We start from the raw sequence: 24,025 nt of genomic DNA on the forward strand, positions 1-24,025 counted from the left end.
TAACCTTGAGGGGCTAGGCTCGCGCGGAGTGGTTGGCGCCCCGCCAGCCGGCGGGAAAGGCCTTTGGCGCCACGCCAGCCAGGGCCGAAGGGACTTCGACGGATGTCCTTCGACATGCGCCGGAGGATCAGCGGCTGCTGACGTCATCCCTGCATGCGCACGGGAGAGGGTCACTTCCGCGTCCACAATCGTGAAGACTGATGCCCGACGCGGAAGGAAAAGAGTGCCCCCACGGCACAGACCCGCCCACCGATCGGTGGGCCCCGATCGCGGGCCAGGCCACCATGGGGGCACGCCCCGGGGCCAGATCGCCCTGCGCCCCCCCCAGGACCCCGGAGCCCGCTCGCGCTGCCTAGTCCTGCCGGTAAGGAAGATGTTTTGATTCCCGCCGGTGGGACCGGCATGACAGCAGCGGGAATTCGGCCCATCGCGGGCCGGAGAATCGTCCGGGGGGGGGGGGGGGGGGGGCGGGGGGGCCACAGTTCTTTGCTATTGAAGGATTATTTAATCTTAAAATAAGTATCAATACACCAATCAAATCAGGTTGCAGTTTAAATGTAGTGACATGCCTGTTTTCATTCTGGCACATGTTCCAAGTACAAGCATATATATACACATTTGTGCAGAATGTAAGTTGAAAGTATACAAGTACTTTGTAAAAATGGGTAGTGAATTTTTCAAAAATTGTGACGGTTGCTAGATTGCAAAATACATCATATACCTGTAACCATTTAAGAGAAACAAAATGGTTAAGTTACTCAAATGAATTAATGCAACTGATACCAACGTTTTACAGGGGCCTTTTTATTTCCCTTCTTTCAATTCACTGAAAGGTTATTTCATTGTTTCCGGGCAGTTCCAGTTATTTGTGTACGGTTGTTTTCCTATTTGCAAAGTATAAGGTACTTTGCTAAAATAGGTGGTAGGAATGCTGATGGGAGGAGAAGGTAGGAGGAGATGGCTTTCAAACCTGAATTAAATTAGGTCAGAATGCTAAATATTTGTGACCTCATCTTTAATAAATAGTCAGCAGGCAAGACTCGGTCATTAATGCTAAACTTGTCACTCATACACTATACATTGTACAAGGAGAGCCAGAGAGGCCAAAGGCAGAGTGCAGTACTAGGTCCAGTTAATAATATATATATTTTTTAAAAATGATTATAAAGCAGTTCATTTTATCTGGTAAGTGAAGCATGAATTTCTGTTTTTTCTTTTGCTGAAGTCTGAGCACACGCATTCTACATTCACCTTGTTAACAGTTTCTTTTGGATAAGCAGGAACTCTCCAGGCACCCTTTACATCAAAGCTTTGTCAGTTTTAAGTTATTTGCAAACAAACTGATCAACTATTTGCGTGCATTTTTTGCATTTGACGTAACAGCACCAATGGAATTTACAATGGCACCTTTCAACTTGCACAGTCTTGAATTGATCATAACCCCGTCCACAGCACATTAGCTCACAGCCATCCATTCCCTCAGAGGTCTTGTTACAGAGTCGGCCCATTGTGCCAAGGGAGCCTGTGGTCTTATTCTTCACACAGTAATCAGGGCTCTGGTCAAGATAAACTAGGTCATCTGCAGTGGGAGAGTTGAAGCGGCTGTTTACTAGCTCTAGCTTCCCTTTGCGGTTGATTTTCATGGCAGCGGCACTGTCATACTTTTCTTTCAGCAGATCACCCACCTTCCGGAAATCAGCTAGTTGAAGCCAACATGTCTTCAAGCTGCAGGAGCCAGAAACACCATGGCACTTGCACGCCACGTCTGCCAGATTGTACACAGCCTGGGAAAAAAAATCACGAAGGACAAAACATTACACGTCTAGAAATTAGTTTCATGTTATGTTACATATGCTACTCTTTGCAGTTAATGCTTAACAGCTCCATTGATTCCACCAGGTAAATAAATTGTGAACCGCAATTTTTCTGTATGTCTCTGGAATGGGGAGGACAGAAGAGTCACATTACCTGCAAGTGACCTCAACTGGGATGTACACCTGTGCATAATTGGTGAGGCAAAGATCAGAATCAGGACTTCAAAATTATGTTCTAACGTAAGTAAACTCATGAAGAAAGGTGAAAATTGTAGGAAAGAATATAAAGATTGTGGTGATTTCCAAACAGACTGGAACATGGAATAAGAATTATATAATACAGTATGTGCTCTGACAAGGGAAGCACATTTTATTCACAGGGTTAAAACAAAAACAATTCATTGATGGTGTTGATTTTGGACTAATTTCTCCCCTCCAATGAAGGTGGTGACAATGCAAGAAACTGGTTTCTAGGCATTGCCAATGATTAGATGTCTCAGTATTGGCCATAATATCCAAGCATGATGCTGTTGTTTTGCTGACTAGAATTTGCGAAAAACAGAACTTACATTCCTATCACCCATTCCAGGCATAAATAACACCCTCAGACACTTTACAGATGTATAATCAGAAAATAGATGGATCCTCAAAGGATGCCAAGAGAGGCACAGAGGGTAGCTATTAGATTATCCAAGGCAGGTTTAAATTTGGAAAGCTGGTCAGAGAGCAGAATGATGGGAGTAGTGATTAGGAAATGGTGGGACTGGGTGAGGGTTAAAAGAAAGAAAGGGTGATATAAGTAATAGTCTCAAATCCAGAGTAGCCACAATGTGCACATGGATGGACAAAGAGGGAATTGGGTTACCCCGACACAGCAGAAATTGGGATAGGGAGGAGTGAATAGGGTAACGCCCAAGTAAAGTAGAGATAATCATCAAATAGTTTGGCATCAGCTTGAAGCATCACAAATCAGTCTCCAGATTCAGAACAAGTTGGGGGAATGAAGTCAGTCCATGAACAATTTGAATGAGAGTATCAATTGCTGGATGTTGTCGGTGGAAACAGAGGGGTGAGAAACGAGTGAAAAATCGACCATGAACCAGAAGGAGCTAATTCAGGCATCTAGTGGATGGTGGTCTCAGGTTGCTAAGCAATGTGCACCAGCAAACCTGGTTCACCAACTGAGGGTCAAGAAGCAGTGGAAATGAAGCCAAAGGACCGAGGAAAGTGAAGTCCAGAAATCCAGAGAAACGTGAAAGGTAAATCAATTAGATGAGGGGGCCAGTTGATGTCAGTTATAGAGAGGTGATGAGCACTCAGAACTAGAGCAGCAGGAGCTGAGAAGCCAGTCCAACAAGTCCTTTGAAAAATGATGAAGGAGTTCTGGGGAACAAATGAAGCAAATAGATAGCAGGAAGGCAGGGATCGTTCCGAAGCATTGGAGCAGAACCTAGAGCAAGGTTGAAACCCACAAAAATAGATCAGAGCTATCAGCAGAGGAGTAGAAAATTGTGCCTGCAAAAGCAAGTCAGATACTGCTATTGGGACACTTGAAAGGAGAATGCAGTATTAATGAAAGGTGCTGGGATCACAGTTGAGCACAAGCAGAAGCAATTGGAGAATTTGAATTCAGCCTTGGAGAAAGATGATTTTGTCCAGGTCCCAAATAGTAGTTGCAGTAGACACCTTGGGCAGAATTCTCGATCAGTTCAGGCACAAAAATCGGTACAATCACAATCCTCCCCTCTTGAAGCATCACAAACCAGGGGCAAAATTCTCCGACCCCACGCAGGGTCCGAGAATCAGCCGGCAGCGGCGTTATTCCCGCTCCCGCCATGTAAGGAATTATCCGACCCGCCATAAAACGGCGTTGTTCAAATCCCGCCGGCCGCCAAGGAGAACAGCTGGCGCCGGCGGGATGTCATGTTATTTTTAGGGTTAATAATTATCCGGCCCAAATGGGCCGAAGTCCCGCCAACGTGGCCACGGGTCACGCGGCGAAAATCAAAGTAGGCTTATAACGGCGTCAACCATTGATGATGGTTGACGCCGTTCAGTAACCTACATCGAGTGCGCGGGGGGGTGGGTAGCGGCGTTGGAGAGGGGTGGAGAGTGGTGGGGAGGGGTTGGGAGGGGGGTAGCGGCGTTGGAGAGGGGTGGGGAGGGGGGTCGCGGCGTTGGAGAGGGGAGGGGGGGTAGCGGCGTTGGAGAGGGGTGGGGAGGGGGGTTAGCGGCATTGGAGAGGGGTGGGGAGGGGGGGTCGCGGCGTTGGAGAGGGGGTGGGGAGGGGGGGTAGCGGCGTTGGAGAGGGGTGGGGAGGGGGGTAGCGGTGTTGGAGAGGGGTGGGGAGGGGGTAGCGGCGTTGGAGGGGGGAAGGGGGGGTAGCGGCGTTGGGGGGGTGGGGGAGTTGGGGGGTGGGTTGCAGCGTTGGGGGGGTGGGTGTGGCGTTGGGGGGGGTGGGTTGCGGCATGGTGGGGCATGCAGTGTGACAGAGGTTGGCTCCACAGGGTGCCACCTTTAATTGGCACAGCGATCTGAACTAGAAGTAACTGCCAACCCTCACCCTCCAATGGATACAGAGGACAAGCATCAGGGTCTCTGCCCCCCACCCTCCACTCCCACCGCACAAGCATCAGAGGGACTCAATTCCCTCTCTTCACACCCCCGCCCCACCACATCACAATCATCAGGGGCTCCACCACTAGAAAACATAATGGGAACCCCCCCCCCCCCCCCCCACCACCCACCCTAAACGGGGCTCCCCAGATGATCCGCACCTGCACTTCCCCCGGCACAGGTTGATTCTGCCAGTTTGGCATAGCCGGGGCAAGCCAACCCATGGCACAGTGGGTAGTCCATGGCACAGCCCGGTCATGTTGCCCCCCCGCCCCACTCCCGGGCTGGGTTCTCATATTTACCATTGCTCCCCTGGGGGGATCCCCTCGACTGATTAATGCATGTCAGGTCAGTGAGGTAAAAATATTAAGTGAGGGGTTTAATGCCATGGGGAGCTCAAGGGCGTGAATCTGATAACCATATTGACTAAACTTAAATAGCTTAACGCTGTTGTTTCTGGGGCCGAAGGAAGTTTCACCTGCCAGCGTCAGGGACTCGGAGGTGAGGGTAACATCCGGGCTTTGAGGGACATGGCCCGGCAATGCCCTGGCACAGCCCCATGGCACCCTGGCAGTGCCAATCAAAGTGCAGTGCTGGAGCAGTATCAGGTTTGATGTGCAAGAGGTGGGGTCAGGTTGGTGGTGCAAGGGAGGCTCATGGGCAGGGCCTCTCGGGAACCCTGCTGTGGGTGTGGCGATGATGGGGGAAAGGATGATGCTCCCCCCCTTCCCCCTCCCCAACGCCGCAACCCATCCCCCCCAACGCCGGAACCCACCCTCAACCCCCCCACCCCCAATGCCGCTACCCCCCCTCCAACGCCGCTACCCCCCCTTCAACGCCGCTACCCCCCCTTCCCCCCCTCCAGCGCCGCTACCCCCCTTTCCCCCCTCCAGCGCCGCTACCCCCCCTTCCCCCCCTCCAGCGCCGCTACCACCTTCCCTTCCCCCCTCCAACACGCCATTTCCGCAGCGGCTGAAACCGACGCGTACATCGTCACTCCGCTGCTGGCCCTTTCGGGACGGCAGATTTAGGCCTTAAAAGCAGGCCCCGACGCCGGCGTCACCAGCGCCACTTTTGCCCGCCGGTAATGGGCGTCACGTAAGTTCGGTGAATTTCGCCCCAGTCTCCAGGTCTCCAGATTCAAAACAAATTGGGTAAATTAAGTCAGAATAATTTTTTGGGAGTTGATTTGCACTGATAATGAGATGTGCAGGACCCAAAGATGCCAGCAAGGCCGGATCCTCAGAGATTAGAATGCCCTTCTGATCCCAGAACATCGCAACGGACACCCTCCCTTCTCGTTGGCAAAGCCTCCACCCCCTCCGTTCACTTATTGCCCGCATTAGGCCATCCCCAATCACCAATATTAAGGACCCCTCCCCTTCGGCGGTACCAGTACCTCCCACCCCAGGTGAGTGACACCCTGCTGTGGAGTTACAAAAGACGACAGGTTGGCACTGCAATGGCCTTTGCCCCCCCCCCCACCCCCACCCCGGAATGGTCATCACGTCTCACCTCCGTTTGTGGAGACCAGTAGTGAATTGCAGCAGCTTCACATTGCACCAGGGGGTGGGAGAATTGCAGAAGCCAGGCGAATCCGGCTTAAAGCCAATTATGAATATTTAATTGTGAATTTTAATATGCTGATCCGGTTCATGCCCAGCGAAGACATGAACCAGATTGCATCTGCTGGGAGGGCCCAGGAATATCCATGACTCTTTGGTACCTGGCACGAATCCAGTTTTCGGGCTCACCCGCAATTTTCCCGACATAACGGGATTTGTGCTGGCTGCAACCCTGTGTTTTGAGTTTTGCAAGCACGTGTTGGTAGGGTTCAGTCAGTACTTTGCCCATTGTGACCAGTGGAAGGACATTCAGTTTGCCAGTCACTGGGATGTACGGCCTGCATACCTGGCATCACACTGGCACGGAAATTCATTATACTGTATTATCCATTTGCATGAAAGGCAGAATGTCTTTTTGACTTTAGTGGCAAATAGCGCTTGCTTTGCTGCAGCATAGTAGCAGTGTCAAACCATCAGCTTCGTCTGTTGCTTAAATTGTGAGATAATTTACTCTTCCAGGGTAATTGGAGGTAGACTGGGAACTTTAAGGGCCGAGTGAACCACGGGAAGCCAAGGAAGTGGAGCCAGTGCATAAATTCTGTGAAGCATTAAAATATTACATTGAAAAGCAGATTCAGGCCCTGGATTCAGGTCATGTTCGAAGAAATAAGGAATCAAAGATTCAAGCAGCTAGAAAAAAAGGAGATAGCAGCTTGAAGTAAAACATTGGCCCAAAATTCATGTAGAGGAGGGGTGACTTTCAGCAGCCAGGAAGCAGAAAATGCAGAGGTCCTGTGGATGACCAATCAAGAGCCTGATAGGAAACCAAGGGCTGGAAAGGAGGGAGGCAGAGATTGTAGAAAGTCATTGCCAGGGTGGGGAAAAAGATCATGGGAGAGAGTGCGCAGGGAGATCACAGATAGTTCTGAAGATCAGGGAAGGGATGATCATGTTGGGATCAGTAATCACAGATAGTAATACAGAGAGAGGTAGATCATCGTGGGTTAACCTGTGGAGAAGCAATTCTGCTCTTCCTGCCTCATATGTATAGCTGGAAAAGAACTTACCTGCTGGATCTGGCAGCTTCTGTCTTCTTTTAGCTACCAGGTTTTCAAACCCCTGGGAAACTAGGCCCAAAGGTATGAAATGCAAATGGCTACTAACTTCTGAGATACGCTGCTTCAGTAACACATGGGAATTACTGACCTGTCTCTCAAAAACTGATTACTCGACGGAGTTAGGTGTGCACAAAATGGGCAGGGGTCAGATTTCCCAGTTTTATCATTTAACAACCCCCCCCCATATGCTGCTCGTCTGGGTGTTAAATGTTCCCCTTAGTTTGCAGGTAACAGAGCTTCTAAATGTTAAGGATTCTTTGCTCAGGAAAAGTGAATAATCATTTTTTTTTTGCATTTAGAGTACCCAATTATATATTTTTTTCCAATTACGGGGCAATTTAGCTTGGCCAATTCACCTAACCTGCACATCTTTGGGTTGTGGGGTGAAACCCACGCAAACACGGAGAGAATGTGCAAACTCCACACGGACAGTTACCCAGGGCCGGCATTCGAACCCGGGTCCTCAGTGCTGCAGTCCCAGTGCTATCCACTGTGCCACATGCCTCACCAGGAAAAGTGAATAACCATGTGTATCATATGGATAATACCTTCAAGGTATCAGTTTTACATAGCGGTAGGATTCTCACCTCTTAAACAGGAAGACATGGGGCAGGATTCTCCAGTCGCCGAAGCCGAAATCGCATTCGGTGATCGGCCAGAGAATACCCGTTTCCAACAAAATGGACGCGCCGCCCCCTCCAAAGCGGTGTACTCTTAGGAGTATGCTGCACGGCGCATTGATGGCCTCAAGACGTTGCCTGAGGCCGATCCCCCCGATGCTCCGCCCCCGATGGCATCGGTCGCGTGTGCTGTCATCCGTCGGGAACTCAGCGTGGCGGCAGCTGACTGAGTCCAGCACCACCAGTCAGGGGAGGACCGATCTGCGGGCAAGGGGGACTTTGTCAGGGGCTTGGGGCAATGTTGGGGGGCTGGTCCGGGGCCCGCAAGCCGGCCAAAGTGGGGCACTATTTTGCAGGCCAGGTCTGCGCGTGTCTGACGTCATGTTGCACGGCGGGGACGCTGCGAGCTGCCGCTCTGTACATGCACAGCCACGGACCCGGCAATTCTCCGGGCCATAATCGGCAGCTAGTGCCTGGCGCTCAACGCTGCTCGTCTGCTAGCCCCCAGCCAAATGGAGGATCGGTGGTCATTTTGCGCCGTCAGGACATAGCCTCAGAATCGGAGAAACCTGCCCAAAGATTTAAGCCACACTCAAAAAACCTGGGCGCATGACATTAGTTTTCACTTCAGGAGCGTGTGAGTATTCGAGACACTTTACTTCATATGAGTCTTAAAGACAAGGCCATAGTCTGCTCCCTCAGTTGGGTGCACAATATATAGATGCTGTAAAAAGAGGTATGTAAATGTAAGTCCTTCCTGTGATATGCTATCATCAAACTGGAGTCAGATGGTATTTTATGCTTTCCCAGTGGAAATCTTGGAGGTAGGATGGATATTCAATTGGGCAGAACGATGGCTGTTGTGGTCGCTGGCAACTTCCGACTCAACCCCCATTAAATCCATGGTGGGAAGGCTAGTGGACAGCCCGCAGCTATTTGAGACTCTTAAAATGCAATTAATGCCCAATTAAAAGCATTGTCCTGCCAACACTGGTATTACCCAGCGACAGATGGGGCTGTTGCCAGGCGGGGAGCAAGACATGCAAACTTGTGCAGGAAGCTTATTATCTTCTGGGATGGTAACTCATTCATAGCCACTCAGTGCCTGAGTAAGGGACCTAGCATCAGGAAGGAGCTGTCCACTGAGAGCCACCTATCCCCCTCCTCCCCGAACCTCATTTTCCTGTGATCTTCCATTGGCACAACCCCTCACGCCATCACTAATCCTCGCCTGAATATCTTCACAACCCTGGGAATCCGGTGAATGTCATTCTAGCAGCAGCCACTGCCTTCATGGTGGCACAGCTGAGCGAAAGAGCTTCTTCCAGGGTCCTGATCCAGTGAGAGGCCCGCTGGTGGCCTGTTAATTTCTTGATTGGCTTGTAATTTGGTGGACCTTCCCTAAAGGAGACAATGCAGGTCTCTCACCAGCTCGCTAGCGGGGGCCAAGACCCAGTCGCCTCTGGAAAATTTTCCTCAAGATTGCCTCTGGACTCATTGACAAGGGATACAAAGTAATGTTCTCAAGAATATTTCTGGTGTTTCACAAAACAGAATGCTTGACCAAAAAATCTGAGGATGGGGCAGCACGGTGGCGCAGTGTGTTAGCCCTGCAACCTCACGGCGCCGAGGTCCCAAGTTCGATCCCGGCTCTGGGTCACTGTTCGTGTGGAGGTTGCACATTCTCCCCGTGTTTGCATGGGTTTCGCCCCCACGACCCAAAGATGTGCAAGCTAGGTGGATTGGCCACGCTAAATTGCTCCTTAATTGGAAAAATGAATTGGATACACCAAATTTATTTTTAAAAATCTGAAGATGTGAAAGAATGGCTGATAACATGGTGTAAAAATAATACTTCATAAATAATTGGGGGTACCACTTAAAAGTCCAAATGGAAGCTGGCAATGCTTTGGAGCAGCTCATGTGGACTTTTCATACTGCACTAACCAGAAGAATGTAAGGCTGCTGAGAAAAGCTACCCCTTGGGTTTCCACTCTTATCTGAGTATCCATGTCAGTGAGCGGATATGGTGACGAGAGCTCTCCTTGAGGAAGGAGGGTGAGGACAACTTTTTCAACCAAGTTGGTATAGATAGAAATGGCCAAGGAAGCAGCAGCAGTGTGGTTCCCTCTGACCTGGACATCATGGACCTTGGAAATCCAGGATCTCAGGGCCAAAGACAGATGAGTGGGCAGCACCGTCAGGTGCCAGGCCCCTATACTCCGACTTGCCCAGTATTCTCCTGCGCAGCACACCTCAGAGCTACACACCTGGCAATTCCAATCATTCCTCTCTTTGCAGGCACCTCACATTGGTAACTTTCACACTTATTCTCAGTCTATTGTCTTTTCACACCAACACCTTATTAGACAGCATTTGTAAATATTGTCCTTCAATCTTCTGAACACAAGCCATTTAACATTCCCACCTCCCTGCTTTCTCTACATCAGACCCTGCTTTCTCTACATCACATAACCCGGCAAGAGTCAAGGATGTGGGTTGTGGGAGGCGGGTAGTAGGTGGGTCTCCAATGACAGATACCTTGGCTGCCTGCTGCACTGTGAAGGCAGTCTGGTATGTCGATGTCAGTAGGAAACCGTTGTCAGAGCCTAAGGTTCATGTTGGGATTGTTGGTCCATTGCCGAGGAAGGGAGCAGCTACAGACAGATGAAGAGGCACAGCATTGATTCTGCCAGAAAGTGTTGTCACTATCAATTGTCGGAAAGGGATTTCATCTGACCAGCACTTCACACACCCTCCGATGCACTTCCAAGCTGCCTTTAGAACAGCAGGTTATGCAGCTACAACATCTCCCTCTGCTGAGAGTCTAGATGTACTGGCCTCCTTCCGCCAGTAACTCAGTGCCCATTCTTTCTGCCCCAATGAAGGGCATGTAGTTACATTTCTGAAAATAAATTCTGAATGGATGAATCAAAATCTGTTAAATGGACTTCCTTGTCCATTGTGGTAGATTTGTGATCTATTCAATCCATACAAAACATCGAAAAGAATACAACATAACTTCTCCCTGTTTGTTGCTATAAACATGGTGCTCCTATATGATAGAATTATAATAACTCACATTAAAAATAATTTGTGTTCTTTTTACATGATAGATGCAGAGACCCATTGTATACACCACAAGAATAAATTGGGTGGTGATATTTCACTGTTGAGTTATTTTTATTATAGTGTTGCTATTATTTCAGAAAGTGTGTGTCTTTATTTTTGAACTTTCTTGCAGGGGCTTTATTTTGAGATCAAAAAATACATTTTACTTCCAGACACACATTAAACTTTCTTCGCATTGACAGTGGAAAACAACTTTGTTTTTGAGTTTTAGCTGGACCTTTTTTTTATTCTTAAAGCACATTATCTCATAGTTTCTAACATACTGTGAGTCAGCTTCCTCTCAGCTGGATACTTGCAAATGTATTTCAGATGCTTAAGGAGATAGTTCATATTGAACCTACTACTTTGTGGTTTTCATGCATAATTGGGGCGAATCACAGAATACAATTCACATAAAATTAGTGAACTATTGCAGGTAATTAGAAACACACGGTATAGTGGACTGTAACCAAGTAATCGATTAAAAATCCAATGATTCCATATAGTCATCATCAGTAATGGTCCCGAATATAATCCTTCTAACAAAGCCAAGACAAACTATTTCCCGCCTATTTGTTATTTCCAAGCTGCATGTTGTCTCCATTTATATTATTATCCCTCCTCCTAAAAGTAAAACAATACTATCCATGTCTTCACTGGGGTAGCGAGACAGTCAGGAAGAAAACAACAATACAGTCTCTGTTTTCTGGTTTGCACTGAAGCCAGGTTTGTGTATGCATAGCCTTCCGTGACCCGGAAGGAGAGCATAAATAGTTGCTCACTGCTCAGGGGGACTTGCGAAACTCGCTGGCTGCAGCCACAGAACAGGAATTTTAAACATAAAAATCTATCTTTTCACAGCCCTGGCTGAAATTGCAATTTATATTTTTAATATTATCAAGTGAACTACTAAAACAAGCACGGTGCTAAGGATCTGTTTGTCTGGAAAAGAGGCTCCATTTTAAGAGGCCAGGTGAGAAGGGGTGAACTGGTTCCCCTCCACTCAATCTCCTTGGTTGATCAAAACCAAGGTTTGTTTCTTTTTATGAGGATATGCCTTTTCCAAATCAGAATATACTTAACCATTGAAGGTGTGAGCAATAAGGAACCAATCAAACAAAGGTTTCCTTGAGTAAAAGTAAGAGCAAATTATTAGCCACTATACCCGAGGAAAAATAATAAAAATGCAACATCAGGCGTTCAGCCCTTATGCCACCATTAGGGGACACAATGCATACACAACAATCACACTTCCAAAAACATACACACACTCACAAAAACATACACATTTACAAAAGCATACACACACGCACACTTATAAAAACGTACTACATGCACGCACAAAAAGACACACACGCACTGTCTTGTTATGCTCTTGGCGTAGCATAAGCGGCTTCCTTGATGTGCACTCTGACAAAGGAAGGTTCAGATGTGGAGATAACTTCAACACGTTTATTGAACTATTTACAATTCTCCTACTCGGATTCGCCACTACTGTTAATCCTTCTATAGCTGCTCAGACTGACAAACCAGTCTGATACAATCCACATGGCGGGTGTGATATTGAATCAATCCTGTGTCTGTGCTCACTGAGTGTCTTCACTGGAAAGAGGAAGATCATGTGTGTGGTGTCCTTTATATATGGGTTGGTGTAATGCCCCCCTGTGGTAGTGTCACCTCTGTATGTATCGTGAATGCCCATTGGTCGTGTCCTATCTTACTGACCTATTGGTTGAGTGTCTGTGTGTCATGTCTCTGGTGCTCCCTCTAGTGTCTAGCTAGCTTACGTGTACTTACATTAACCCCTTGTGTATCTACAGTGACGCATATCACCACACGCACCTTAAAAAAACATACACACTCACACTTACAAAAACATACAAACACTCAACAAAAACACTCACACCCACACACACCCACAAAAATACACACACCCACATTTACAAAAACATGCACACACTCACAAAAACACTTACAAAAACATACACACATGCGCTCACATACACAGATATCAGAAAAAAGGGAAGTTAGAGTTAAATTTTAAAAAGGTAAAATAATGGTACGGTTAAGTGTCATTGGTTTTGAGGCATAGAATTTAAACACTGACCAATTTGTGCTAGCTGGTTTCTTGGATGCGGTCAGATGTACAAGATGTTACAATTATTACGAGATCTTGGTTTGCTAGTAGATTATTGGTAGAGTTGGCTTCTTGAACCTGGTGACACACTTATCCAAAAAGAGAGTCAGAGAAAGCAACTTTCAGCCTGCTTTCTCTGCTGAAGGCTTTCTGCAATCTCCCTCCAGTGGCTGGGCAGCCTTGCCTTGAAATATTTCACTCGTTGTGTATTTCCAAGATGTTTTAGATGTGTCTCTCTGTGGCAGCTTAGTTTCTACATCCAGTACTGTGACGTTTTAAAAGTCTCTTCCTGAGACAGATATAAGTTTCAATGGGTGTCTGGGTTATAGGAAATGTCTCTCCTCACACACCCCTATGGGTAATTTATTAAGTAGCTTGCTCTGTCTCAGTTCAAAATGCAAAGTTTCCAGTCAGTAGAAAGTTAAAAAATCACGAGCTGGATTCTCCGCACCCCGACTCCGAAATCACGTTCGGCGACGGGGCGGAGAATCCGTTTTGGCGCACGGAATTGGGAGTGGTGCCGGTTCTTCAATTCTCCGGGCCCCCGAAAATCGGCGTACTCGTGGAGTACGCCACGCCAAGTATCTACCGCCTCGGGCCATTGTCTGAGGCCCGCCCCGCAATGCTCCGTCTCTGACCGACCGAATTCTCGATGGCGTGGGACTCATGTGGTCCCACCGTCCATGGTCCTCAGTCCGGGGTCACCACAGTTGGGGAGGGCCGATCGGTGGGCAGGGGAGCTTCATTTGGAGTTGGGCGCAATGTGTGCGGGTGGTCCGGGCTCGCGAGCTGCCAATGTGGGGCACTATTTTGCCGGTCCAGGTCCGCGAGCTGATTCCGCCATGGAGCACGGCACGGCTGCTGGAGGCCACTGCCATGCACATGCACGGCCTCTGACCTGGAAGTGCGGTGAGCCGTATTGGCAGCTAGAGCTGCGGGCTCTACGACAGCTACCTGCTAGCTGCCAGCAAAATGGGGAATCTGTGGCCTTTTGGCACCAGTTTTCCTGGGATAAATGACCACCGTTTTCCTGACGGAGTGGGGACTTAGTCCCAGAAACGGAGAATCCAGCCCCAGATCTTCAAAACTAAAGATTAATTCTCATTTCATTACAAGGTATAAAAACACAAAACAACACTCAAGTCCATTCACTCTCTTATGCCTCGGCCTGGTTTATCCAATTAGTTCTAATTGGGTCTCTAGGTTCTGGATAAGGCATCCGTCTCTAGGTTCTGGATAAGGCATCTGCAATCTATTTCCCGGAAATGTGGATAATCTTTAGTTGACATATTTGGAGAAACAAACTCCAATGGAATAACCCTGCATTCTGAGTTTTGAATTTCTCCACAAAGGTCAAAGGGCTGTGGTCAATATAAGCTGTAGTCTCTCTGTATCCATTTTGAACATATATCTCAATGTATTTCTACTGAGGTTTTGAAGAGGTACCCAAGAATAAGTTTCCCTACTCTTGATTCATCCTCCTAAGGAGGGCCAAAAGGTCACTATCATCAATGGCTACATTAAATTCTTGGTGTAGATCTGGAGCTGCAGGCATTCGTTAATTCATTAAAATGGATTTCAGCTTCTAGAAAGCAGTCTGGTTCATATGACATCTGCTTATTTTTCTGTAGTGGATCTGCCTGTGGGCCAGGGCTGATGTTTGGGCCGAAATTGCAGTAGAACCCACACAGCCCAAAAAATCTTGTGATTTCCCATTTTGTTTTGGGAATGAGAAACTGTACTCCTTCTTGTACATTTGCTGCTCTGGGCAATATTTGTCCTTGACCCACCACGTGTCCTAGGTATGTCACCTAAGTCTTGGTGAACTCGCTCTTGCGACAGCTGACAGTCTTTTCAGGAAGAAAAGTTGCGCCAAGTGCATTTCCCAGGTGTCACTACACCAAGAGGTTGTCCCGGTGCACTACATGATTAGATAAGTCCACCACGGGCAGCATGGTGGCGCAGTGGTTAGCATTGCTGCCTCACGGCACCAAGGTCCCAGGTTCGATCCCGGCTCTGGGTCACTTTCCGTGTGGAGTTTTCAAATTCTCCCCGTGATTGCGTGGGTATCGCCCCCACACCCAAAGATGTGCAGAGTAGGTGGATTGGCCATGCTAAACTGCCCCTTAATTGGAAAAAATGAATTGGGTACTCTAAATTGATTTAAAAAAAGATAAGTCCACAACTACCTGGTTCATTGGCCTTTGAAATGAGGCTGCGGCATTCTTGAGACTAAATAGCATGGCCTATCTGGAGTCATGAAGATGGAAAATTCTTTCAGGTGGGCAGCAAAGGAAACCCTTTTTTTTATTTTAAGAGTACCCAATTCATTTTTTTCAATTAAGGGGCAATTTAGCATGGCCAATCCATCTAGCTTGCACATTTTTGCAAACACGGGGAGAATTGACAAACTCCACATGGACAGTGACCCAGAGCCAGGATCGAACCTGGGATCTCGGCGCCATGAGGCCACAATGCTAATCCACTGCGCTGCCCTAGCAAAGGAAACCCTTGAGTAAATCTGTCTTTGTTACGTAGGCTGCATTACCTAATCTATCTATAGAGTCTCCCAGATAGGGTATTGGGAAAGAGTCCGCTCTGCTCACTGCATTAACCTTTTGGTAGTCAATACAGATCCTTGTAGAGGATCAAGCCCTCTGGCTTGAGCACACGCACAACTGAGGAGCTTTAGCTACTGCTGCTAGGCTTTATTGGTACTCCAGCGTATAATTAATCTCCCCTCAAACCTGGGCCTAGACTGTAGTACCAGTGCCTTATGGGCGGGGCCCTTTGAACATCCACATCCTGGAAATCTAAAGTGGCACAGCCTGACTCGTCTCTCCAGATGCTTTTAAATGCAGTGTACAGCCTTGTCAGGCCTCCTCACTGTACAGCCTTGTCAAGCCTCCTCACTGTACAGCCTTGTCAGGCCTCCTCACTGTACAGCCTTGTCAAGCCTCCTCACTGTACAGCCTTGTCAAGCCTCCTCACTGTACAGCCTTGTCAGGCCTCCTCACTGTACAGCCTGGTCAGGCCTCCTCACTGTACAGCCTTGTCAGGCCTCCTCACTGTACAGCCTTGTCAGGCCTCCTCACTGTACAGCCTGGTCAGGCCTCCTCACTGTACAGCCTGGTCAGGCCTCCTCACTGTACAACCTGGTCAGGCCTCCTCACTGTACAACCTGGTCAGGCCTCCTCACTGTACAGCTTTGTCAGGCCTCCTCACTGTACAGCCTGGTCAGGCCTCCTCACTGTACAGCTTTGTCAGGCCTCCTCACTGTACAGCCTGGTCAGGCCTCCTCACTGTACAGCCTGGTCAGGCCTCCTCACTGTACAGCCTTGTCAGGCCTCCTCACTGTACAGCCTTGTCAGGCCTCCTCACTGTACAGCCTGGTCAGGCCTCCTCACTGTACAGCCTTGTCAGGCCTCCTCACTGTACAGCCTGGTCAGGCCTCCTCACTGTACAGCCTTGTCAGGCCTCCTCACTGTACAGCCTTGTCAGGCCTCCTCACTGTACAGCCTTGTCAGGCCTCCTCACTGTACAGCCTGGTCAGGCCTCCTCACTGTACAGCCTTGTCAAGCCTCCTCACTGTACAGCTTTGTCAGGCCTCCTCACTGTACAGCTTTGTCAGGCCTCCTCACTGTACAGCCTTGTCAAGCCTCCTCACTGTACAGCTTTGTCAGGCCTTCTCACTGTACAGCTTTGTCAGGCCTCCTCACTGTACAGCCTTGTCAGGCCTCCTCACTGTTCTGCATTTAGGTGAATGAATGCGAGGCAGGATTCTCCGTTTCGCTGTCGCCACAATCGCGTTCGGCGATCAGCTGGAAAATCCCCGTTTGCGTTGAAATTGGATTCAGCACTGCATTTGCGATGCTTCGCCCCCTCAAAGACGGCATACTCAATGCCGCATTCTGTCGGGATGGCCTCAGGACGTCACCCAAGGCCCTCCCCCAATGCTTCGCCCCCGATGGGCTGAGTTCCTGATGGCTTGGATCACTCATGGTACTTTTTTTCGTGGAACCTGCGCGGCGGCTGCGGACTGAGTCTAACGACGTCTGTCGGGGGGGGGGGGGGGGGGGGGGGGGGGGGGAGCCGTTCCACTGGCAGAGGAGGGCATCAACAGCGGCTGGGGGACTGGTGGGGGTGTTCCGGGAATGGTGAGGCTGGTTACAGGGAGGCAGGTTTTGGCAGGCAGGATCCGCGCACGGCCGGTGCCATGTTGTACGACGCGGCCACGGACCCGGCAATTCTCCAGCCGTATATGCAGGTAAAGCAGGGCGTTACGTGGTGCGGTTGCTCGCCCCCCACTGGACGGAGGATCAGTGCAGCTTTTGCACCTTTTTTTCCTGGCGTGAAACGCTACTGTTCCCACACCAGCGTCACCATTTAGTCTGCAAATCGGAGAATCCACCCCCATATGGTGTCTAATTTTGTTAAGATTTCTGCGTTTCCTAGCCAGACAGTAGGGGTTCAATATGGACCTCAACCAATTCATCCCCACTGATCTTCTCATCTTCCAGGTATGTTGTATTGGATAGACCTGCTTGTCCCCTTCAGGGCTATGATACTGTTTTATCATGTTGACATGACACAGCCTTTGCCTTTTCCATTGGGTAATTTACCTCCCCATGCTTCTTAATTACTCTGGGCCACTGAACAGAGCTTTTAGGGGTTCACCCAGTATTGGTATGAGCACTGGCTGAAAGGTTTGGGCTGTGACCTGTTTGTCTGCCTGTTTTCTCATGACTGTTCAGGAGATTTTTTATGTGTTCTTGAGCCCTGTCACAGGCTCTCCTGAATCACTCACAGATCAAGGTCACATGTTTCCTTCTGTTGTGCAAATCTCTCCTTGATTTGTTTCAGAGGACCTCTCACTGGTTTGTAAAATCAATTCAAATGAGTAAAACCGGTGAACTCATTTGGTGAGTCTCTGATAGTGAACAGAAGACAGCCTCGTCCTTTATCCCACTCATGGGGAAACTCGTGGCACAACGCCCCGATCATTTTTTTCCAGCTCTGATGGTATAATTCTGTGTTCCCTGCGACTGCTGATGATACACTGAGGATGTCAGCTGGATGTCAGCTGGGTCATGCACAAGTCACCCATGACTTCCTGGAATATCCGGGACATGATGTTTGAGCCCTGATCCGACTGGATCTCAGAGGGTAGTCAATGCCGAGTAAAGAATTGTGTTAATTTCCCACCATTATTTTGGCAGCTAACATTTTCTGGGGAAGCGTCTTTGGGAAATAATAATGCCCTTTTGTTTTGGGCAGGAATCCCACACAATCCATTAGCACCATGCTGAGTGATTCCCAAAAAGCAGGGAAAGGAACCAACCATAGGTGCTGATTTTATTGCAGACTGGGGTTTTCCCACAACCTGGCAGATTCTGCAAAAACCTTACTACATCCTTGTGGAGATGTGGCCAGTACAGGAGTTGGCTGATGCAGTCTTGGGTTTTTTTTGTATGGCAACATACCCAGCCATCAGAATTTTGTGTGCTAGCCGTAGAATTTCCCCACAGTACCTCAGCTGCACCACAAGCTGATGAATCACTGTCACTCCTCATTTGCAAGTCTTTGAGGGGGTCTCCACTTCCTCATCAACACCTCATTGTTAATGTCATCGCATTCATGGCTTGCCTCTGCCTCAGCTTCAAACTGAGCTAACTTTATAAATCACAGGTCAGCTTGCTGAGCAACAACTGAGGAAAACATACTTGTTACCTTCTCGGGGTGCTATAAGCTCTCAAGTAAAGTTTTAGGTAACCAGACAGTAGAGCCACCTATCTGCAGTGACACTTCAGCCTCCTCTGACAGAGTTTGTCTCTCCATAGACCGGGTTACCACATAAGTCAGGTAAAACGCCAGACATATTCTTCTGGAGCTGTTCCGTCTTCCTGGCTCCTAGGAAAACTGGGCATGCCATCATTTCTGACTCTGCCAGGTCAGTGCCGAGGAGCATGTCAACCCCATTCACAGGCAAACTGCAGACAACTCTCGTGGTCACTGGTCCTGACACAAGGGTGCACTCCAGCTGAACCTGGTATAAGGGGTTGGGCATGTACCCTCCTTCAATTCCCTTTACTAACACCTTGGCATTTAATGCACTGGGACAAAAGTCATGCTTTTCCCAGCAGTAGAGTTTGGTTGGTCCCAGTCTCCTTCAGTATCACTATAGGTTTACCCCCCCCCCCCCCCCCCCCCCCCCCCCTAGAAGAAATGTGGCCACTCTTCCTTCCGTTACAAAATCTTTGTAACTCTCAGGGATTTTTTGAAACTTACCTGCACTCACAGTAATGCATCGACAAGGATTGCTGCTGCAGTCAGAACTATCGACTGATTTTCTGACTTTCATTTTCTGTGTGGGCTTTGTGTGCCCTAACAAATCCCACGAACTTTTCCCATAACCTCCAACAGTCAGCACAGAGGTGTCCTGCCTTGCAGCTGTGAAAACACACAAGCATCTTGGCCTGACTTCTCGTCTCAGCACCATCCTCTCTGGCCTGAGGAAGGCCCTCCTAATTCCAGCTGCGCACGGGTGCACAGTTTCCTAACGCTCTCCCACCTACTATCCTTCTCAGGTCTTTGGGGGTAACTAGGCAATGAGTTTCCTTTGGGATAAGGATTTTTGGACAAGCTCCTAATCATCAGCCAAGGGTCAGCCTGCCTGACCCTTGTTACTTTCTGTTCCTGTATGAGAGTTCTTATCGAGAAGGTTATGGGTTTTTGAACTCCTCAAGTAGAACTATTTTATAAAAGGTTTTTGTAGGTGGTGTCAATTTTAATTGCCCGTATTCACCTGTCAAAGCTGTTCAAACTGTTCAAATTCCAGGTATGTCTGGCTGGACTGTTTCTTGAGGCTATGGAATTTCTGACCTCTGGAACTAAGTGGTACAGACTTAAACTAGCATTTTCTGCTGCCTCACAGCGTATTGCAATTTCCTCAAGCAAAAGAGAGCAAACCTAATGAGCTTCTCCTGCCATATTACTCTGCAACAGTAGGGACTAGTAACGGATTGGCCATTTTAACTGCTGTGCTATAATTTCAAAAAAAAAAGAAGGCATCCACCTCTACTTCATCAAAATTAAGATTTCAATGGGAAAGTTTGAATACCTAAGCCCTTAAATCTGATCACGGGGAGTCTTCAAGGAGCATGACAGGATGCTCTCAGCTGGAGCTGTTTTACTTTAAACTCTCTTTCTCTTTCCATTTCCTGGAATTACATATAACATAGGAAATAGGAGCAGAGGTAGGCCATTCAGCACTCGAGCCGGCTCTGTCAGTCAATAAGATCATGTCTGATTATTTTGTGTATCTAGTTCTACATTCTCATCTAACCCAATAACCTTTGATTCCCTTGCATAAAAAAGGTCTATCCACCTCGGCCTGAAAAATATTTAAATGACAGGGCGGCACGTGGCGCAGTGGTTAGCACTGGGACTGCGGCGCTGAGGAACCAGGTTCGAATCCCGACCCTGGGTCACTGTCCATGTGGAGTTTGTACATTCTCCCCATGCCTGCATGGGTTTCACCCCCACAACCCTAGCTCTACATTCTCATCTAACCCGATAACCTTTGATTCCCTTGCATAACAAGAGTCTATCCACCTCGGCCTTAAAAAATTTAATGACAGGGCGGCGTGTGGTGCAGTGGTTAGCACCCCCACAACCCAAGATGTGCAGGTTAGGTGGATTGGCCACGCTAAATTGCCCCTTACTCTAAATTTATTTTAAAAATATTTAATGACCCCCCACCTCCAAAGCCTTTTGAGGCAAGAGTTCCAAAGTTGCACAACCCTCTGAGAGTACAAAATACTCCTCATCTCTGTCCTAAAAGGGCAAATCCTGATTTTAAATCAGTGCCCCCCCTAGTTGGGGATTCCCCCACAAGAGGAAACATCCTTTCTATGTCCACCTTGTCAAGACCATTCAGGATCTTACATACTTCAATCGAGTCACCCCTCACTCTTCTAAACTCCAGTGGAAACAATCACATTCTGTCCAATCTTTCCTCATACAACAACCCACCCATTCCAGGTATCAATCAAGTAAACCTCCTCTGAACTGCCTCCAATACTCTCTCCGATTCTCTCCCCTTTCCTTAAAAGTTATCTCCCTTGTCTGGAACTCTCTCACCTTTACTGGATTCTTTAAGTTTTAAGTGGGTTTAATTCAATATTTCTCTTCCAGAAAGGGTAAGACCTATAGTTAGATTCATGCTGTACAAAGGCGTTTGTATGTATGGGGGTTGTTTTCAATTCCAACTGTTTCTATTGTGCTTATGCAGGGCTACGAAATGAGGAATAAATAGAACTAGCAGAGGTTGCTTAGCAACAGAAGGCCCTTGTAAGGATAAAGAAAGTTTTAAAGTTTTAGATGATGGGTAGTGAGAGATAGGATAGCGCTCACACCTCTGCTAAAAGCAGTTGGTTTTAGAAGGATGAAGAGGGAAAGTCTCTCTCAGCTTTGCTAGAAGAAAATCCATACCATGGAGTAATGGCTAAGAAAATAAGTGCAGAGATCTGAAGAGCAGCTAGTTAATGAAACTAGAGAAATTAAGAGAAGTTTCTAAGAGGTCTGAGGTTAAAAATACTAGAACAGAGACTGTTCAGTAAAGACAAGACAGCTGAGAAGAAGCTGAGACACAAGAAAGACATCTGGAGTTGGATTCTCCTATCCCCTAGTCACGTGTTTTTTGGCAGCGTGCCAATCGCTGGCGGCGGCAATCTCTAATCCGGCAACGTCAATGGGATTTCCCATTAATGCCACCCCATGTCACCAGGAAATCCATGAGAGGGGGTGCACTGCCAGCAGGAAAAGACGCAATGGCTGGGGAATTCTGGCCCTGAAGCAATTTTCAGGTTTGTGAGATTTTACTACAGCCTTTGTAACATGAGTTCAAATAACTCTGGAAATCTGAAGTTGGATGTCAGAGTTTGTGTAAAAGCAGTTAAGTCAAAGGAATACTGAAAGAAGAGGTGGAAAACCTGGTACTGAGTTCCTTCCTAAAAGTAGAGCAGAAGCATGTTTGACAGTACAGTTGGAAAACCTGGAATGGGTTCATTGTGAAAGCTACTGATGGAAAGAATTGTTTTGAAAGTAGATTTTAAAGTGACATTTTTTTGGAGTGGAGTTTGGAAACTCTCAATCAACAATTACCTGGGGGGATTCTGAGCAGACATTCAGTTGAGGTTTAGAGTGTATTTGAACACAGCTATCTTGTGTGTTTAAAGGGATGCTGTGGTACTGAGACCATTGTAGGTTAAGATACAGTTGGTAGTCCATGTTAATCTTAAAATCTGTGTGTATTTGTTAAGGTAAGGAGGAATAAGGAACATTCAATTATAATCCAATATTTTTATGTTTAATAAATGTTTGTTTTTTTGTTTAAATTAATTAGCGGTCCTGTGACTCTGTTTCTCCATGTTTTCGTTTTAAAAAAGTAAAAGTGATGGTCTTTTGAGCCAGAGTTCCATTCTCTGATCTTCCCATCCAGTTCCAACACCAACAGGAATCATAACAATAGCAGGGCTCTTGCGTGATTTTAAAACGTGGAGAAAAGGTTACTGCATGCTGAATAGTAAACTTGCTCTGGGATTTATTGTTAAATCGTGGGATGTATGAATCCTTAAAAGGAGTAAGTGGGATACTGAGGTACTGGACAAAGGAATTAGGGTTACTGGGAGGTCGATTGTATAGGTTAGAATCCAAAATGGCTTTCGAAATTGCTAAGACTTTCCTAAAGATGTAAGATGTAAATTTGACTGGTTTACAGAAAGTTACCAAGAGCCAGTTAACTGAATTGGCAGATAAATTGGTGTTGGGATTACCGACATTATTGACAAAATAGCAAAGCATTTAAATGTACAAGAGTTGTCAGATAGACCAAATATTTCAAAAAGAGAGGAAATTTAATTAGCTAAAATTCAATTACAAATGAAACAATTAGAAATGCAAGGAAAAGAAAAGGAAAAATAAATGGCAATGAAGGAATTTGAAATGCAGGAAAAAGGGGAAGAGAAAGAGCTTTTCTAAAGGAAGTTGGAATGAGAAAACTTAATGTGCAAGTGAGAAGATTACCAATGGCAGAAAAAGAAAAAAAGAGAGAATTTCAGCTTAAAATGCTGGCAGTTAATAAAGACACTAGAGCAGGTTGAGAAAGGAAGTAGTTCCAGACATGAACCTAATGGGGAAATGTTAAAATTTCTACCAAGTTCTTCAAAATTTTGAGGAAAAGGACATGGAAGCATGTTTTATTCATTTTGAAATGGTAGCTAAACCCATGAAATGGACAAAAGAAATCTGGACATTACTTTTACAAAGTAGACTGGTGGGTAGAGGTAGTGAAGTGTATACATCATTGTCAGAGAGGTATCAGTAGATTATGATGTAGTAAAGAAAGGTAGTTAGCGCATAGGAGTTGGTTCTGGAGGCATACAGGCAGAAATTGCAAAATGCAAGAAAAGAACCTTGGGCAAATTCATAATGAACTCAGGAGAGTGAGGCTAAATAGTTTTTGACCTTTGGATGTGGTCACTAAAGGTAGAGAAAACATATGAAGCCTTCGAGAAATTATTCTTTTAGAAGCATTTAAAGATTCACTTCCTTTAAATGTTAGAACTGCTAGACAGGCAGCAGAGTTAGTTGATGATTACGAACTTGTCCACAGAACCAAACTTTTTTTCTATCATCCTTTTAAACATGGGAAGAATAGAATGTACAAAGGAGAAAAGAAAACAAATAGTCAAGAAAGAGATGGAACCATTGGGAAAGGTCAGGAAATTTCACCAAAGATCAAAGATCAAAAAAGAAGTTGCTGAGAGTGGAACTGACATTTGGAGGCCTAAGTGTTTCCATTGTAATTAAGCGGGATATATGAAGGCAGATTGTTGGAATTTAAATGCAAGACCAGTTGTAGTAGTAGGAAAGGAAGGCTCTGAAAAGGAAATGGCTGGTTAAACTATAGCAGTGGTGCAAGTGAAATATGCTCCTACAGAATAAATGAGAAAGGGGGATAGCTCTCAAGATAGTTCTTGAG

General features: G+C 47.0%; 1 protein-coding gene across 4 annotated transcripts in view; it reads right to left on the reverse strand.

Moving 5' to 3' along the window:
* Nucleotides 1-468: 468 nt before the first annotated feature.
* Nucleotides 469-24,025, reverse strand: part of wnt5b (wingless-type MMTV integration site family, member 5b) — a 186,235-nt gene continuing 162,678 nt past the window's right edge. For all 4 annotated transcript variants that reach the window (XM_038780022.1, XM_038780021.1, XM_038780023.1 and 1 more), the window contains one exon: nucleotides 469-1,784. In XM_038780022.1, the coding sequence (XP_038635950.1) occupies nucleotides 1,326-1,784 (459 nt within the window). In that variant the 3' untranslated portion in view covers nucleotides 469-1,325. The remainder of the gene's footprint in view (nucleotides 1,785-24,025) is intronic.

This window comes from Scyliorhinus canicula, chromosome 20 (assembly GCF_902713615.1).
Source record: "Scyliorhinus canicula chromosome 20, sScyCan1.1, whole genome shotgun sequence".
Taxonomy (NCBI): domain Eukaryota; kingdom Metazoa; phylum Chordata; class Chondrichthyes; order Carcharhiniformes; family Scyliorhinidae; genus Scyliorhinus; species Scyliorhinus canicula.